Source organism: Rhinolophus sinicus, linkage group LG14, assembly GCF_036562045.2.
Source record: "Rhinolophus sinicus isolate RSC01 linkage group LG14, ASM3656204v1, whole genome shotgun sequence".
Lineage (NCBI taxonomy): Eukaryota > Metazoa > Chordata > Mammalia > Chiroptera > Rhinolophidae > Rhinolophus > Rhinolophus sinicus.
In genome coordinates this window covers 42,927,137-42,945,263 of record NC_133763.1, presented here as the reverse complement: position 1 = coordinate 42,945,263, position 18,127 = coordinate 42,927,137, and the positions used below count along the sequence as shown (strand labels likewise).

The 18,127-nt window shown below is 40.0% G+C and overlaps 2 protein-coding genes across 12 annotated transcripts in view; one reads left to right on the top strand and one right to left on the bottom strand.

The window, feature by feature from the left end:
• Positions 1 to 6,222, bottom strand: part of CEPT1 (choline/ethanolamine phosphotransferase 1) — a 33,806-nt gene extending 27,584 nt beyond the window's left edge. For 2 of the 6 annotated variants that reach the window (XM_019730444.2, XM_019730445.2), the window contains exons 1-2: positions 6,095 to 6,222; positions 164 to 573 (exon numbers count right to left, since the gene is read on the bottom strand). In XM_019730444.2, the coding sequence (XP_019586003.2) occupies positions 164 to 502 (339 nt within the window). In that variant the 5' untranslated portion in view covers positions 503 to 573; positions 6,095 to 6,222. Of the gene's footprint in view, positions 1 to 163; positions 574 to 1,044; positions 1,096 to 5,171; positions 5,256 to 6,094 lie in introns of all 6 variants that reach the window. The other 4 variants (XM_019730448.2, XM_074319311.1, XM_019730447.2 and 1 more) reach the window with 4 other exon arrangements.
• The window catches only part of DRAM2 (DNA damage regulated autophagy modulator 2), a 31,410-nt gene continuing 19,489 nt past the window's right edge, over positions 6,207 to 18,127 (top strand). The window contains exons 1-6 of one of the 6 annotated variants that reach the window (XM_074319313.1): positions 6,207 to 6,345; positions 9,025 to 9,115; positions 10,149 to 10,293; positions 14,131 to 14,231; positions 14,534 to 14,601; positions 15,888 to 16,027. In XM_074319313.1, coding sequence (XP_074175414.1) covers positions 14,577 to 14,601; positions 15,888 to 16,027 — 165 coding nt within the window. In that variant the 5' untranslated portion in view covers positions 6,207 to 6,345; positions 9,025 to 9,115; positions 10,149 to 10,293; positions 14,131 to 14,231; positions 14,534 to 14,576. Of the gene's footprint in view, positions 6,346 to 6,698; positions 6,832 to 7,883; positions 8,748 to 9,024; positions 9,116 to 10,148; positions 10,294 to 14,130; positions 14,232 to 14,533; positions 14,602 to 15,887; positions 16,028 to 18,127 lie in introns of those variants that run through there. The other 5 variants (XM_074319312.1, XM_019730450.2, XM_019730449.2 and 2 more) reach the window with 5 other exon arrangements.

Sequence of the window (18,127 nt, the reverse complement as noted above, 5' to 3'; positions counted from 1 at the left end):
GAGTTTTACTAACAGTATGTGTAATAGGATATTTTTAAACAGTTGACAAAACAGCTGTCCGACTATCTATCTGATCTTTAGCTAAAATGACCTAGAAATGCCAAAGCCAGTGTTTCTGATCTATAACAAACGTTCGTAGCTGCTGTGAAGAAATTTCTCTTACCTGCTCTGTAGCTGTAGGGCAGTAGAAGACCAATAAAACAGTCGTGCAGATGTTTATTGACAATCCAATGATGGTGATGAGATTTGGGGCAATCCAGGAGGGGACCCTTCCAACTAGCCATTCCCAATATCCTTGCATTAAAGGCTCAAGCAGGGACCTCCCCGCACTCTGGTATCTGTGTTCCTCTAGCCGCTTTAGCTGGTGTCTTGATAACGGCGGTGTAGGTAACTGAAACAATTTATTTAATACACAGCCCGGAGTACTCATGTGCCCGAAGCCCAGCGGGGACTCCGGGTGAGAGTCTCCACATCGTTTCCTTGTTGACCGATGCCCACTCATGGGCTTTGGCTTTCTGTTATTTGGAGAGAATAGTTTATCTTCTTTTATAGCTTTTGGTAGCTGGTCTTTACCTGAAAACAAACAAAAAATCATCAGCCATTATTTACATCAATGCTAGTAAATTTAAAAAAAAATCAAATTGGTAACAGAGTAATAAATATCTAACAGGGATCAGAAAATCAGGGATCTTTTTTTCTGTCTCACACTGCCTTCAGTAGTGCAATGGAAGAAATCTTAGAAATGATCTAATCATTTCACATATTTGAAAACTGAGATCCAAAGGCATACCAAAGAAGCAGCACATCAGTATTAGTATCAGAGGAATGACTTGAATAGCATGGGTCTTCAATTAGATTTCATTTGCTAATAGCTAACATTTATTGAGCACTTACTAAGTACTAAAAATTTAAGCACGTCTTCTGTATTAACTCATTTAATCCTCACAACAACCCTAGAAGGTAAGGACTATTAATTATCCCTATTTTTACGGAAAACGAAAAATGGGGGTGGGGAGGAATGAGGGCCGGGGGTGAGACACATACATGCAACTTTCAGGTAGAGATATTTTCGACAAAATCAAACGATTAAAATTTCTGTAAGAGATGAAAATTTTAAGTTATCAACTTAGAAACTAAAGTCTAGCTAAAGACTAAAAAGTAGAAAAGTTCTTGAAGGGCTTAAGTATGGAAAGAAAAAGGAAATAGAACCTTGTGGGAAATTCATCATTAGTGAGTAGGAGGAAGAGAAGCCATAAAAGGATTTAGAAAGTTAAAAAAAAAAAAAAAAAAAGGAATTATCTTAATAGAGCTGAAAGGGTAGTGGCATTGAACCAAGTGAGGTGTACTTTGCTCTTCTCGTGGAGAACTATCCAGAAAGCAATACGAAATTCCCAGAAATGCTGCACTATGAAATACAGAATGTGATACAGGGTCTAGACATTTCAACAATGGACCTAGTATCAAAATATGCCCAGGAATTCTTTCCTCTATTCCCATAAATAACAAATTCCAAAATTTCAATGTAACTAATGAGCTAAAGCAACATCTAAAATCTCAACCATGTATCTCAACAATTGGTTCAGAAAAACTTGTCATTAACTGCCTTAAATAAAATTTCAAAAATCTCAAAAGTATCACCAGATCACCAGAGCAACAATGTAACTAAAGTACTCTGAAATAAAAATATTGAGATAATTTTCAAACCGAGGCAAATCAAAGCTTATTTCAAAGAATTCTTCCCCTCATCTAACTATGTCATAAAGCAATGGATTAAAACTGTTTTTAAGCCATAGTTATACAATGTTAATCAACTGGTTACAGGATCATTTTAGATCAAATGATAGATGAATAATCACCAAAATACTTAGCTTTGTGGTAGCCAAATCTTATATGGTCAAACTGAATGATGCATTTTCACATTTGGTGAGCTATAATCTATAATTGACCAGCTCATATGAAATTGAATTCACACTTAAAGTGTGAATAAAAAGTTGAGCCAACTTAATTTATATTTCATTATTGTAGTGTTCCATTCCTCTATTATTAAAAAAAATAAAGTGACATATTGATGGTGCAGGCCTGCTTTTGGCACTAAACAGCTACAAGCAACTGATCTAATGGTTTTAAGTTTGAGCATTTGGCAGGACTGTATGATAAAGTGATACTTTCCTTCTGAGTGTTTTCTCCCGATGACCTAGTTGTTGTTTTTTTGTTTTGTTTTTTTTCACCTCTTATTTCTCTTTTAGAAAAATCTACATTTTGGCAAACCTTTCTAGATCTAGCCATTATATGATTCATATAAGCAAAAAAGGCAATGAGTTTGTGACCATTTCAATTTGGCAAGATTGTCTCTGTGAAGCTATTAGCAACAAGATTGCAGATATAAATTCAGATACATGTAGCCTCTGACATATAGATACCTACATTGTTTTCAACAAATACCAAGACACAGAAGTCACTGCCACAGGTCCTTCCCCCAGCCACACCTGAGACTCAGAGGCTATTGATATGAAAACCATCTCATGAAAAAACAGGAGCTTCCGAATTTCAGCAAATGAAAAGCATGCATCTCTCAAGGAGGCAGGACTGGATAGGTGACTACAATAGGAAGATTAGACTATAAATAAAGAGAAAGGGGAAAAGGATGTGGGATGGGAATATGAAAAGGAGGTATAAATATTACAAAAATCATTTTTAGTCACTTGCGATTTTTATCTGAGCCAGGCCTACGCAGAAAGGGTGAGCACAAAAATGTCCTTTTCTTGCCACACTACAGGAAACTAAAAAAAAAAAAAAGTAATAATCTAAGAAATGAAAATTATTGCTGGATAGCCTAGCAATCTTGCCACCAGTCGTTAAGTTTTTATGAGAAAATGGATTACAAGTTCCAAATGCATTCAGTCAATATCGGAGTGCAGTAAACAAGACAGAAATGGTCCCCGCTCCTGGGTTGAGTGGAAAAATAACTAAAAACTAGTAAACAAGCAAATAACATTACACATTGTGATGGGTGCTATGAGGGAAAAAGTGTGGAGCCAGAAAATACTTGAGGGTGCACATTTTAGGTAAAGTGGTTGAAGTCTATTGAGAGGTAGCATTTATACCAAAGGAACTAGCCATTTCCAGAGCAGGAGGAAGAGCCGAAGAAAAGGGAACAGGCCCTGGGGCAAGAAACAACTTATCTTGTGCAGGTGCCTTTGAAATCACCATGTCTGGACGGTAGTAAACCAGATGAAAGAGTGGAATAAAACGAAGTTTGCAAAGCCAGACAATGTAGAGGTTACTAGACCATGGCAAGGAATTTTTATTCTGATGTTATGGAAAGCCACCAATGAGCTTATAAAGAAGCCTGTAATTTTATAGCACAGCCTATTTGTTAACGGAGCATATGTTTTCATAAATCATAATGGTAAGAATTTTAAACTGTAAAAAATTCCCATCCCCTGGAATTCAGTTTACGATATCGATCGCATTCGTAGACCTACTTTAACTTTTCTACTTGTAATCAGAAAATTTCCCTCCTCTGTTGTAACCTGTTTCTGGTTCACTAGTCCTTTCATAGCACTTATCACATTTTGAACTTTTTTTGGGTTGTTATTATTGGTGGTGGTGGCTTTGGTCTTTTCCCCACACTAGTCAAAGCTCTTCGAACACAGGGGCCACGCCTGTCAACATTATTTTCCCAGAATCTCAAACCATACCTAAGTAGGTAATTAGTACTTTTTCATGGAACAATGAACAAATATGATTCATCTAGTATTTAATGATCACTTAGTTGTTCTAGACCCTGAGGAAACAGAAAGATTGAAATATGCCATCCATGCCCACAAGAAGCCCAAGCGTGGGGGTAGGGGAGTCTTGGAAACAGCTAAGTTATAATAACACGCTGTGAACAGACTTGTAGGAGTCCAGAGGAGGGGGCACATATGGTTAAACAACAAAAAAAGTTTTCTTTGTGCAGGCATGAATATTTATGTGAAAAGTCCAACAAAGGTACAAAAATATAATCAGACATTTAGTGAGTACTTTTACTAAAATCACACACAATTTGTGGACCTTGAATCTACGATGTGCAACATCTGTGCTAACAGCAGCTGAGGGTAATGGCACGCAACCTACACTACTCCTGTGATCAGCACTGGGGAACATCTGACAAGTATCACACTAAAAAAGGAATCTCCACCACTCAGTAGAGCACTAGATAAGCTTACACAACATCCAACCTGCAGTTCGAGATTCCAAAATTCCCAGCCCCCCATGCCTAAAGGTGCCAAGTTTTGAACTGCACTGATTCAGCAGCATGTTTAGTCTTTTCACAGAAGTTGGTGATTGCACAGCTCTTTCCAACCTTTATGGCAATAAAGGAAGGAACCCTACTAATGGCCAACACTGTTTGGGAGGCAGAGCAAACGATAAAAAGCAAGTTTAAAAAACAGAGAGAAAACAGACAGGCTCACAGGATCACACTCAGCATTATTTAACAAGTGATACACAGAACAAGTTAGTGAAAACAAAAGCCTTTTCAGTAGACTTGGAAGCAAAAACAGTACTGGGTAACACAATGTAGATCTCCTGTTTTGCCAAAGTGAAATCTTGCATTCCTTAAAACTAGGGAACAACTTCCTCAAGGAAAGAAAAAGCAAAAACCTGGCATTTTATAAATTATTTTCCTACTCCCTTAAAAAAGACAGCACGGCATGACCCTCAAAAACGTCACCAGCACTTCCAGCTAGCTTCAAGAACATGTTTACTGCTGCCTAGAAAAGAAATTGACTATGCAACAGAATGTAATTGGAGTTATAAAAAAAAGTTTACAGTCAAGTATCAAACGCGTAATAGTGTCCATAATGTATATTTGTAAGAGAGATTGGATGTGGGAGAGGAAAGAGAACAACTTTATTGAAACCATAGTTGTAAATATTCAGCAATAATCTATTAACTGGACAACAAAGACGCCTCTGTCCAAACAAGTTAATGCCAGAGGCAGATTTATCTAACCTATTTAAGTGGGAGGGGTGTAAGCACACACGCTTTGACTAGTTTTTCTCAGCATAGAACGAATATGCAGCAAAATGCTTTTAGAACCTCAATCTCTGTAATTTTACGTGAACGCCAATGATTCTACAATAGTAATGCTATGCTCTAAAGGCCCTCACCACAGTCTAACTTACGTGATTACTCAATTCGACACACACATTGAACATAGTATTCCTACTGGCTGGAGAGTAGAAACCGAATCTTTATTCTTTGTCCACCTACAAGATAAGACACGAACATTTGTTTAAAGAACTACGAATTTGCCTACTACAGTAATATGGATTCATTAATGAATTGGGCGACTCCGATGCAAAACTATATATTCAATACCAATGATGCAAACGGCAAAAATGACACAAAAACGCCAAGCACCGGATCGGAGGAAACAAGTTAAACGCGGCTAAATGTAAAGACCCCATTCATCCAGTGTCTATGGGAGCGCTGGCAAACACCACGAGCAACCCTCCGGTCCTTTCTCCTCCTCCCAAGAACACTGCTCAAGTCCACCCTCGCTGGCTATCTCAGCGCTTGTCGATAGACACTGAAATTTCTAGAAAAGTTGCTGACCAAGAAGCGTGTCCCCACCACTCAACACCAGCCCCGCATGCCAAAGGGAGGGCAAGCCCGGCACAGGATGCAACCCGGCGGTGGACTTCGCAGCAGCCGAGCAGGAGGGTGTGGACACGACGGGCAAGGTCGGTTCCGCGCTGGCAGCGCCTCCAGCCGTCGGTCCGCCCAGCCCCGGCCCGCGGGGTTGTCCCCGCCGCGACCCCGGCCCGCACACCGCGGCCCCTCTCCCGCGCTGGCACTTGGCCACCGCAATCTTCCCAACTGGGGCCAGAGGGGCGCTCGCCCCTCGTCCTCCCCACAACTCCGCGCGCGAGGCCACCCAGCGCGAGGAAGGACGGCGTCCGCCTCGCGCGAGTCCACACACAGGAGATTCCCACGCCCCACCCCTGAGCAGGGACCCCCCCGTCCACCCCTCTTAAGAGTCGCGTTCCCCAGCACGTCCATCACTCCCCTGCGGTTTTCCCAAGACCGAGCCCCGCAGCCTTACCCGGACCCCAACAAGCACACCCGGAGAAACAAGCCCTCCGCCTCCAGCCGACTGGGTGACTCTGATGGGAGGCAGCACGTTCACGACACTTTCGCGACAGCCGTAAAGGGATACGGGGTCGGAGCCAGCGGTGAGCGCGCCCCGGGCCGGGCCACGCTGCGCGGGAGCGCGCCCTGGGGCCCCGCCCCAGCTCTGTCCATCCCTGGGGCTCCGGACCTGGCGGCCGGCGCTGGCGGGCTCCTCCGAGGAAGGTAGGCCGGGAAGGGGATGAAGGGCGGCCCCAGCCCGCTCTAGGGGTGTATGTCAGCGGGTCGGGGAAATGGACACAGCCCGGAGCCCCCCACCCCCGTGGCGGCCGTGGGAGTCGCGTGCCAGCTCGCTGCGCCTCCAGGGACAGTAGTGAGGCGCGGGAGAGGGACAGCGTGGTGGCAGCGGGCGCGCTCCGGGGTTCCTGGGGGCCGGGGCTGCTGCAGGCTGGGCTCAGGGCTCCGCGCCTCACCTTCGCGTCCCCGTCCTGGGTCTCTCCCTCCTCTCCCCCCTTCCCGGGTTCCCACCGCCCCAAGCCGGGCTAAGCTCCGCCTCCCGCATCTTTTCCGGGCCCCAGGCGTAGCGGAGCGGTGATCTTCGTCCCAAAGCTTTGCGCCTCCGGTGGAAGGCAGCGATCTAAATATGCAAGTCCCTGGGATTTAAGCCGTTACCGAGAACCCTTGCCCCAGTCCCACAAAAACGACGGTTGAGTACGTGTTGCAGTTGTCACTCTCGGTCTCAGATTCCTTAGTGGGGAGGTTGGGGGCAGGAGGTTTGAAATTGAGATCTGTGGTGACCTTGTGTTTATGCGAAACTCAAGTGTACTACGCGCAATTCTATCGCAGGGGTGAACCTAGTGCTGAAAGGTGAATGGCAAGTGCTTTGTATACACTACCGTGCTTTGCATCAGGATGAGTTTGAAAAACACAACACAGAAATGGTTTTTCCAGTTGTCCCAAATTTTAATTTATAAATCAGCACGCAAATGCAGCTCTGTAATTTGCAGTGCATCGTCAGAGTCTCCCCAAATTGTCTGTAATACTCGATCCAACTTATAAAAAATGTCAAACTTCTAGACTCTTTAGAATTTAACCATTACAAGAATATTACATTTGTCAGAAGGTTAAGTTAGAGTTTAGAAAAACAACCGTTTTTCTCTTATGCTTTGCTTTAGGCCTGATGGTTATGTGTACCTCGGAAAGAAGCTTAGGGCTTTCTTCACTTGGAATATCCAGAATTTTCTTTCTTATCGTTTTTTAGCAGTCACCACTTATAGGAGACAGCATAAGAAATTCATTTTATTACCACTGGCATTTAAGTATTTGTGAAACTTAAAAAGTGTAACTGCAGTTCTGATTCATGGATCACCAAAGAAAGTAGAGAAGATAGGTGGGTGAGCGATGCAAGAACATTTTGTTAAACACTCTTACTGCTGTGTAAAGGTTATTCCTGCATATTTTCAAGTATTTTGAATGGTTTATTAAATTATTAACCATTAAAATACTAATTTTGCTTGCTCGGCAGAAGCAGTTAGGGACAGGTGATAGGCTCTTTCTGGACCCCACCCAAAGTAGATAAAATCATACCCCTTTCACCTCCTAGATGTACCACCAAGAGGTACCATTCACATGGTAGGTAGTTTGTGTAAATGGTACCTGTGTTTCAGGGCATGACTTTTTTCATTAAAAAAAAAAAAAATTAAATATTTTTACTTGAAATTGTATAGCCTTGGAAACCACTTCCTCCCAAATTCAGCCAGAACCCTCAAAAATCTATACAAAAGCAGTGAAAAATGGCTTAGGAAAAATCCTTTCTGGGAAAGAGAGAACACAAAAAAATTTGTTCATTTTCACAAGAGCTCCAGGTGGGGGAATAAAAATACCACCTGAAAACTAAAACTGCAGGGTCTGCCATTACTCAGAGTCAAGGTTCAAATTGACATACCTGGTCTAAAAAACCTGGAAGCCAAGAAACTAAAATTGGCCCGAGTTAGTAATGTGTCAGAGTACCTGGCAAAAATGAACACGCACCCTCCCTGAAATGGTTCATCTTTAACCTCAGCCGTTTAACATGCTCCTAATTAAGATAAGCTAAATATGAGCTCGTAGTCAAAAACCATAAAAGACGTGCAGAGATCAGTGGAACCAACACGTATGGAACCAGACTCTCAAGGATTTTAGATTAGAATTATCAGCAACAAATGAACATTTAAAGAGATGAAAGGAGAAAAATTAAAGATTTTAGAAGTACTGTAATTCAAAATTTATGAGGAATTGAGAATGATTGTCCCAGAGATAAATGCTGGGGAACCATTATAGGAATTTCGCAAGCAATTGTCATAATTAAATAGATGAAGAAAACTTTTGGAATGTTAAAGACTGCTGAGGAAAAAGGAACATGAAGGAGGAGATTATGGTAATTCAGACAGGAAATTACTCAAATCAAGTCTGTAATGGTGGCTTAGGGCCAAAGGAAAAAGAAACTTACTTGACAAGATTTGAATGTGCATATTTAGCAACAAGTCAGATGATCAGAGTTAATGACAAGTACAAGTCAAAAATGGCTGAGATTTTATGATTTGGAAGGTCAGTCTGAGATGAGGAAGATGAGCACACTGGAGAAAATAGTTAAGTTTTTACAGAGTTCATGGGAAATACTAAATTTCAGTCTAACAAACGGAGAAGATACTCTTCCAAACATGAAATTATTTTCACATGCATAGGAGTAATTTGAAAGTATTTCTGTATTTATTTTTAAAAATTCAATGCATGGAGACACATTCATGTTGTCTAATTCCCATTACTGACTCATTATTTCTTACCGATATCCTCAGTCTGGAATGTAAGCTAGGAAGTGGTGATGTGTGGTATGTATGTATTTAGGCTTTCTCTTTTTGTCCTTAGGAGCTGGAAATACAATGGTGAACAAAACAGTTGGTTCCTGCTCTCACAGAACTTAAAGTTTAGTGAAGAAGATACGAGCAAACAAGTAACAGTTAAGTGTGATGAGTGTCCTGGTGGGAAGTAAAGGGTGCTATTGCAAACAAAGCAGGGACAGTCAGCCGACGCTAGAAGAGTTGGGACTTGTGTGGGAGTTAACTGGTGGTAGTGGGGAGGAAGGACTAATAGCCTTGTCGTCTAGTCGTCCCGACAGAGCAGTGTACGTAAGGTCTGAAGGTGTGCGAGAGGGCGACACATTTGAAGATCTGAAACAAGTTTGCTATGGCAGTGTAGCGATTGGTGTTAGAATGGAACTGTCTGGGTCTGAATCCTGTCTACCTCCCTATGTATGACCTTGGGCAATTTTCTTAACCTCTATAATTCTGCTGTGAGGAATACATGTGGTCGTGTATTTGAAGCACTTAGTAACATTGTTGACACAGTAAACACTGTTTGCTTTTGTAATGATGATGGAGATGATAACTAGAGCAAGGAATTCGGAGGCCACAGAGTGGCTAGAGATGAATATAGAAAGGGAGTAGAGATCAGACAATGCAAGGACCATCTAAAGCATGTTAGGGAGGAAGGACTGTTTATAAAGGCGTAGGGGAGGCACTGAAGAATTCTTTGTGGGAGGATAAGGTGGTCAGATGGGTATTTTAGAATTAGAAGGTTTTAGGGTGGAGTCTAGATTGGTTGTGGTCCAGACTAGAGGAAGACCATTTAGTAGGTTATAATAATAAGCTGGCCAAGAAGTGATAGTGGTTTAGGCAGGGTAGTGGCAGTGAAGACGGAGAGAAGAGGTAGATTTAAAGGAAATTAGGAGGTGGAATACACAGTACTTGGTATTTGATTATGTATGGGAAGATGGGGAGAAAGAAGGCTTCGGGATATGGCAAGTGGGTGGGTCTTGGTTTCATTTACTGAGAAATCAAAGGAGGACAGGTGTTAGTAGACGGTGTAGGAATGACTTCAGAAGTAGAATAGCTCGGGGTAATAAGTCCAAGGTTGGGGGAATAGATGGCTACAGTAGACTAGATGAAATTCTTGCAAATAACTTCTTGTAATTTGTTTTTTTTCTACTTCAGAAGACCTGTTTGAGATGTGGTGGTTTCAGCAAGGCCTCAGTTTCCTTCCTTCAGCCCTTGTAATTTGGACTGCCGCTGCTTTCATATTTTCATACATTACTGCCATAACCCTCCACCATGTTGACCCTGCTTTGCCTTACATCAGGTCAGTGAAATGTATTTTATAGGAGAATCTTTACGTCTCATTCATATTTTCACATTGAAGCCGAGATTTAATGTTAACATTTTAAAATTCAAATTTCATGTTTAGCATTACAGTGATAAAAGGAACGTAACAGGGAAGTTGTATTTGGCTCTTTCTATGAGATAGAGAAATGTGGAGACAGAGGGCTGAGATTCCTTTGAGGAATTGCTTAGTGAATTGTGACACTTTAGTGCCTTGTCTTCCAAATAAGTATTTGAAGTTGTCTCAGAAGTTAGAATTGGAATTTTTCTCTCCGTAAAATTAAAAAAACGCTGCCAACAACAATAATACTAAAAGATGGTAATGACAAACATTTATTGATCTGCTTAACTGTGTACAGGTGATGTTCTAAGCATTCTTCAGGTCTCAAATAATTGAATTCTTACAAACACCTTTCGAGGTTGGAATTACTACTCCATTTGAGAGAGGAGAAAATGCGGTCCTGGGAGGTTAAGTTATTTGTCCAAAGGCACACGACTCAGTTTTTGAGTGGTGTGATTTGATTGGGCAGTTTGACTCTAGAGGCTGGCCTCCGACTTTTTATGACATGTTCTCTAGATCTTTCTGACACATTAAGTATCAAAATTTATAGGCAATATTTTTGAAATTTCAAAATTACTAATGATGGATGCTCATTAGCATGTGCTATGTGTAACCCTCTTTTTTTCCAACTATAAAGGCAGCATGTGCTTATTATAACAAATTTTAAAGAGTACTAGAGTGAGTATAAAAGTAAAAAGTGGACGTCTCTTCCTAAACCCCCTCCAGTTCCTGCCCACTCCCCAGTCATTAGTGACTTCGTGCATTTCCAGAGTTTGGTTTGTTTTCCTGTGGTTGTAGTTGTTTTGTTTATTTGTTTGCCTTCTGAGAAATAACCTTTCTAACCAGAAAATAGTACACTTTTAAAGGATGAACATTCAAAAGGCTACATTTATTTGTTTTTAAGTGTCAGATCAGGGCACTGTCATCTACATTTGTTACTTCCACAGTGGCATGGTGTGACACAAAGGGTATCAACATATTGGGTGCCCTGGGGGAAGATTTCCAAAACCCAAAGATATGTTAGAATTTAAGGTTCCATTTCTAGGACTAATTTGGTAAAGAATCATCTCTGTTTCCCACTTTGCTAGAGGAACCGGTAGCTGAAAGAGTCAGTTCATTCTTTAGTAATCCCAAGAGAAGATCACATACATAAGATTCATGTGGGTCCTTTGGCATTTTTATTTCCTCTTCGAGAACTTGTCTGCTTTCGTTTTAAAGCGCTCTAAATAATGTGAGAGGCCATCTGAGTTCTCTTTCAAAGTTTCAGTTCTCTGTTGGTATGGCATGTGATTTTTAAAAAAAAGTAATTGCTGTTTTTGCAATTGTTTTTAATCTTTTAAACAGCAATTACTTTTTTTATTTTTATTTTTTTATTGGGGAAGGGGAACAGGACTTTATTGGGGAACAGTGTGTACTTTCCTTGACTTTTTTTCAATCTTAGTTGTGGAGGGTGCCGTTCAGCTTCAAGTTGTTGTCCTTTCAGTCTTAGTTGTGGAGTGCACAGCTCAGCTCCAGGTCCAGTTGCCATTGCTAGTTGCAGGGGGCGCAGCCCACCATCCCTTGCAGGAGTGGAACCGGCAACCTTGTGGTTGAGAGGATGCGCTCCAACCAACTGAGCCACCCGGGAGCTCAGCAGTAGCTCAGCTCAAGGTGCCATGTTCAATTTTAGTTGCAGGGGACAGAGCCCACCATCCCTTGCAGGACTCGAGGAATTGAACTGGCAACCTTGTGGTTGAGAGCCCACTGGCCCATGTGGGAATCGAACTGGCAGCCTTCGGAGTTAGGAGCATGGAGCCTGAGCCACCAGGCTAGCCCCTGCATGTGATTTTTTTGACTGATAGTACACTAGACACTTCCTTTTATGTCCCTGTCTTTTTACCTTTTTATTTTTCTTCTAAGGAACTGAGTGTTGTTATCCGAATAGCTTTCCCCAGCATTCTAATATATTTAAACTCAATGGTACTTATTTTGACTTCTCAGGCTCATTTCCTTCACCTGTAAAATGATTACGTTAAACTAGATACTCTGCATAGTTTCTTTCAGTTCATAGACTCTAACTAGCGTGTTTCCCCAAAAATAAGACCTAGCTGGACTATCAGCTCTAATTAGGGTTTCTAGGCAGGAATTCCCACCCATTCTCAGGAATTTTTTTCGCTTTCCCATCCCCAAATCCTGAGAAAACTTGGTTGGGAAATAGGGAAAATCAGTTCCTTGAACCCAGTAATACCCACAATGGGAAATAAACGTACTACTCACAGCGTATCTCTTAGGCATTTTCCCTATTTATTGCTAGGGTTTCTGGGTGGGAATTCCTGCCCGATCTCGGGAATTTTTTCCACTTTTGTGTTCCTGAATCCCAAGAAAAGTTGGTCGGGAAATCAGGAAAATTGGCTCCTTGAATCCAGGTGGTTGGTAGTATTGGCCATCACTTTGTGGAAATGATTCATTATGGGGAACAGAAAACAGTTTATATCTCGGGATTCGGGAATGGGAAAGTGAAAAAAATTCCTGAGAACAGGCGGGAATTCCCACCTGGAAACCCTAGCTCTAATGCGTCTTTTGGAGCAAAAATTAATGTAAGACCTGGTATTATATTATATTAGATTATATTATATATTATATTTATTGTGTATAATATTATATTAGACCCGGTCTTATAGTGAAATAAGACTGGCTCTTATATCAATTTTTGCTCTAAAAGGCGCATTAGAGCTGATTATCTGGCTAGGTCTTATTTTCGGGGAAACACGGTAAAAGATTTAATTGTTATAGCCCCTAAGGACATAACTGAAAGTAAATTTCATTTCAAAGAGAATTCTACGCAAGTGGGCTTCAGGTGTTCTCTTAGTTGGTGCCCAAGTAGGGTGCATGAGACTAACCACTGGGGGATGAGAAAAAATTATTAGCACTTCTATGTATATTTTATTAATCTCAAAATATTTAAACTTATATTTAATACATATGCATAATATAATAAATACATACATTTTGAAGTTGCATGATCGGACTTTTTTTTCTGGTGTGTGATCAAAATAGTGTGATGCCCACTGGTGTGAGGGCTATGCTGATGAGGGAATGGGCATGGCTGTTCTCACTTGGAAGCCAGGTTGTATCATTGTGTCCCAGAGCCAGGGAAGGAGCCCCGCTTAGCCAGCCATCGTGGAAATGCATGCTTTTGTTTACTTTGGGGGTAATCCAAAACAGAAGCATCATTTGGAATACAACTGTTTAAATGATGGGGTTTTGCCTGATTATGAGAATAATACTTACACATTATTGTTGCTAACTTGAAAGGTAGACGGAACAACAGCAACAAAAAGCCATGTTGATCTGAAGAGGCTGGGAAGGAATGAATGGCCCCATTTTGCACATAGGGGATAGTTTTAAGGAGATACGAGAACGCACCCCAGGTTTCAGTTAGTCAGTGGAGGGCTGTTGGCCTGGATCTGTGTACTCCACATTGTCCGGAAAGACCGGCACATACACAGATACCGGGCAGTACAGTGTGCTAAGTGGTTCTAACGGAAGTCTGGACAGAATGCTGTGGGAGTCAGCGTTCTGCTAGAGGATTGGCCCAGGCCATCGAGAGGAGGGGCCTCAAAACTGGTCTTGAATGGCAACTCCAGGAGGGCAAGGCTCTGTCTCATTTATTTACCACCATGTTCTGTCCCTAAAATGCTGTCTGTGACATGGTAGGTGCTTGATAAATATTTTTTTAATTGACCAGGAAATGATTCTGTGTTAATTGAATTATAGGCAGAGTCAACAACAGATGACAAAAGACAGTTGTGAAAGGACCTGGGATGTTTAGGGGCTGTTCAGGAGAGACAGATGAACACATCTGCTGACTGATATAGGTCAGTAATGCATCCTTCACATGCCAAGCATAGCTTTTTTTTTTAAATCAATTTATACTGATTTCTATGATGTCAAAAAGAAATCATCTTAAATGGTATGAGAAAAAAGTGAACTGGGCAAATAATTGTGAGGTCAAGTTGTCATGTCCCATTATAAAATTATGAGCTGAACTTATATAAAAAAGATAAAGGATTTGAAGTAAGCCCTGTTATTTCTTATCCCTTAGAAGAAACACATGTGTACACGTATATCTAGTATCAGAAATCCACGTACCTTCTTTTTTTTTTTTTTTTTCTTTCAGTGACACTGGTACAGTAGCTCCAGAAAAATGCTTGTTTGGGGCAATGTTAAATTTCGCCGCAGTTTTATGTAAGTAATAAGAGTGACGTTTTAACAATCAAAATGAATAGCTGAATTGCCCTTTCCTTTTCTTAGATATTACTGTATTACTTGTTTTACTTTGCAGGAACTATACTCGAGGGAATGTTACCGCTAAATTATTGCTCACATATATATTCATTTTAAAAGACAATTTCTAGAAATACTAAATTATGGAAATAAATCTTGAAAAAAATTCATCAGGCTATTTGACTACTCATTCAAATACAAGTTGTAAAGTATAACCAAATATCCCTTGAGGCCTTAAGTAGATTTCTTAAGCAACGATTAGAGGATTAACAGCTGTAAACACACTGACCACAACTAACCCCAACTATATTCCTTTAGGATAAATAATTGAGAAGTTTGAGAATAGCGATGGAACCATGTTTTGATTTTTGAGTGATATTCTAATGCCAAAGGAATGGAGTTCTACTATAGTATTTTACATTACTGTTAATTATTTTTGGAACCAAATTTTTATTAATGGTTTACCAAAATACTATTTTTCCACCACTTATGATTGTTTTAAATATTTGCATTCTTCCATATGAAGTCAGAAAGTAAAGTCAAGTAAATGACTCAATGTATAGAAGTTCATCTTACAACTAAAGTTTTCAAAACCATGTCTACAAAATCATGTCTCTGCTATGTTTTCTGCACTTCTGAGTTCTTTGACAATGTTTTTACAATACAAAGTTCGATTTGGCCCTTTCTTCACTAATAAGGGTGGTAAAATTTTTTTATTTTCTGCGTAAGTGCTGTGTCTGATTGAGCCATGTTGTAGTAATTTGAAATAAAATGAAATGAGAGTGAAGTGAGTAACCTTTTTCTCTTTTTTTTTGAGGCAAGAAATCTTGGTGTTTTATGCATAAGCACATTTTATCCGTATTCTACAACTAATTAATTTAGACTTGAATGCCAGTCATATAGAATATTTTGTGTTTTATGTAACACCGTTAGAGAGTTCAGAAAGATTGATGTTTAGAAGCATTAAGCTTATCTCTTAAATTTTATCCTAAATATTGGTAAATTGAGGCTCGTGGGAGGCAAATGAGTTGCTCAGTCACACTACAGATAGCAGTAGTTACATAGTCCAACCTTAAAATTCCTTTGAAATCTACAGCTTTTATTGGTTTTTAGTTTTTCTCTTCTCTCAGATTAACTTTAAAAGGAAAAATCTGTGTTTCTCGATAGACGTGACCTTTGTGAACTCTTTATTGCCAACTTCATTCCTTGGTTATTTATTGCTTGTTTCTTGGATTATCTCTTCCCAGGCGTTGCTACCATTTATGTTCGTTATAAGCAAGTTCATGCTCTGAATCCTGAAGGCAATTGTATCATCAGATTAAACAAGGCTGGCCTTGTACTTGGATTGCTGAGTTGTTTAGGACTTTCTCTTGTGGCCAACTTCCAGGTTTGTGTTTTAATCCAGATGTTTTCCTGAAGTACATAAATGTACATGTTACAAAGGAAACCTGAAACATTGTTACTTGCTTTATTGTTTCTTTGCCTTAGCAAAATAGAATTCCACTGCTTTGATATTATTCAACCCTTTTAGAAATAGCTACATTCACAAATTAGAAAATTTCGTTCTCAATAATCTCTTGTACAAATATAAATTATTCTGATTTTTTAAGGATCCACAGGATTCTATTTGTTAGACTCTTTATTACTACTTAGTTGGAGTTTACTCCAAGACCAGTAAGAATTGCTATAAATTATAAGTGACACAATTACAGATTTTAACTTTTTTTAAAAACATGCCTGACAATTTATACTCATTTACCTATTTTATGTTCTTGTTTAGATGTTCCCATTGATTGCCTGCATTCCTACGTACCCAGCTCTTATATTAGGAAGTAATGGGAAGATCTGAGGCTCTTCTAGCTTTTTCGCAGGGAATTCTTAATGTTAAAGTAGGAGTCAACCTTCACCAGATATTTGCAATCTGTCCACATTCCTTTCCATTGCTGTTTTTTCAGATAAATCTTCGGCACTACTGGTTGCATCCTGGGCCTGTGGTGCTTTTTGATTAATCTTTCTGCAATCTTTCAAGTTTCCATTAGACACCTATTGAGAGATCTAATAACTATTCAGACATAAACTCATACAAATACACACAGAGGCATATTCTGTCTCTGTCTCGTGTTCAAAGTTCTCCATTCCTATAATGCTTCTGATTACTCGCTCCTTTTCATTTTTTAAGCGTGGTTAACACTGGTAATCTCTAGTGTTATAATCCAAGGGGATATTAGGGTAGTGCTTGCTGCTGTGACAAAGCCCACATTTTCAGTGTCTTAACACAATAGAAATTTCTTTCTGTCATACATATATCCAGCGTTATGGACAATGAAGACATGAGGAAGGGGAGTGATGCAGAATGAAGCTGGAGGGGGACAGCACCCTGATCATACCAGACCTTTGAGTGAGCTAAGCAGGTTCACAGTTACAGAGCTTGACTTAGAAGAGAGGCTAGCGCTGTGCTTCAAAGTAAGGGCTTGTTGGTGCATCTCTTAAGCATCTCTTGTAAGCAACTGCTTCCCTCCACTTCTATCTCCGCTTTTATCCCTACCGTCTCCTTCTCAACCAGTTTAGATTTCATCTCTGGACTCCTGCCATAGCCTCCTTAATAGTTTCTCAGCATTTACTCTTACATCCCTTTAATTTAATAGAACAGCCAAAGTAATCTTTTGGAAATACATATATACATATCCCTCTATTTCCCTGTCCCCCTGTGGAAAGATCTGTAGCTTCACACTTACATGAAAAGAGCTATAATCAACAGAGAAAAAGAAATTTGGCAACTGCCAAATTGCTTAATTAACTCAAAGGTCTTCTGTGATCTGGCTGCCGTCTCCTTCTCCAGCCTCACTGCATCATTCCCCTTCCTGGTGTCTCCATTGTCCACAACAGTGGCTTTTCTTTGTTCCTTGAATAAGACAAGTTTGCTTAACTCCACATGTTGTTTCTTCCGTGAGACATTCCACACCCCCAGGCCTAGGCATCTTTCAGATCTCAGAGCAGACTGTAATTCCTCAGGGAAATCTTTGGTGTGGCTAGACTTGCTCCTATGTATTTCAAGTTTTCTTTCTTTGTGTTCTCCAAGCCTCTGGGAACAAATTCTTCATAGCGCCTATTATAAAATTTTATTTAAAAATATTTTATTTGATATATATCTTCATTAATATTAAGCACAACACTTTTGTTCACCATTGTGTATTCAACAACTAACATGGTATTTAGCACACACATGCTCTCATTAAATATTTAGTAACTTATTGAGAGAGGCCAAAGGAACTAAGCAGGATGAATAAAAAATTATCTTGCTATTACAGTGGTTGTCTGCATTTAAAGACACCTAATAATTATAATATGGCATTTGAAAAAAATCTGACTTAAAAAGTACAAAATTTTTTTGAAAAAAAAGTGTGTCATTATATTCAGGAAAACAAATACATAGCAAGTATACTCAGTGCCTACTGAGAGGAATTTTTCTCTTCCTAGGAAATTTATC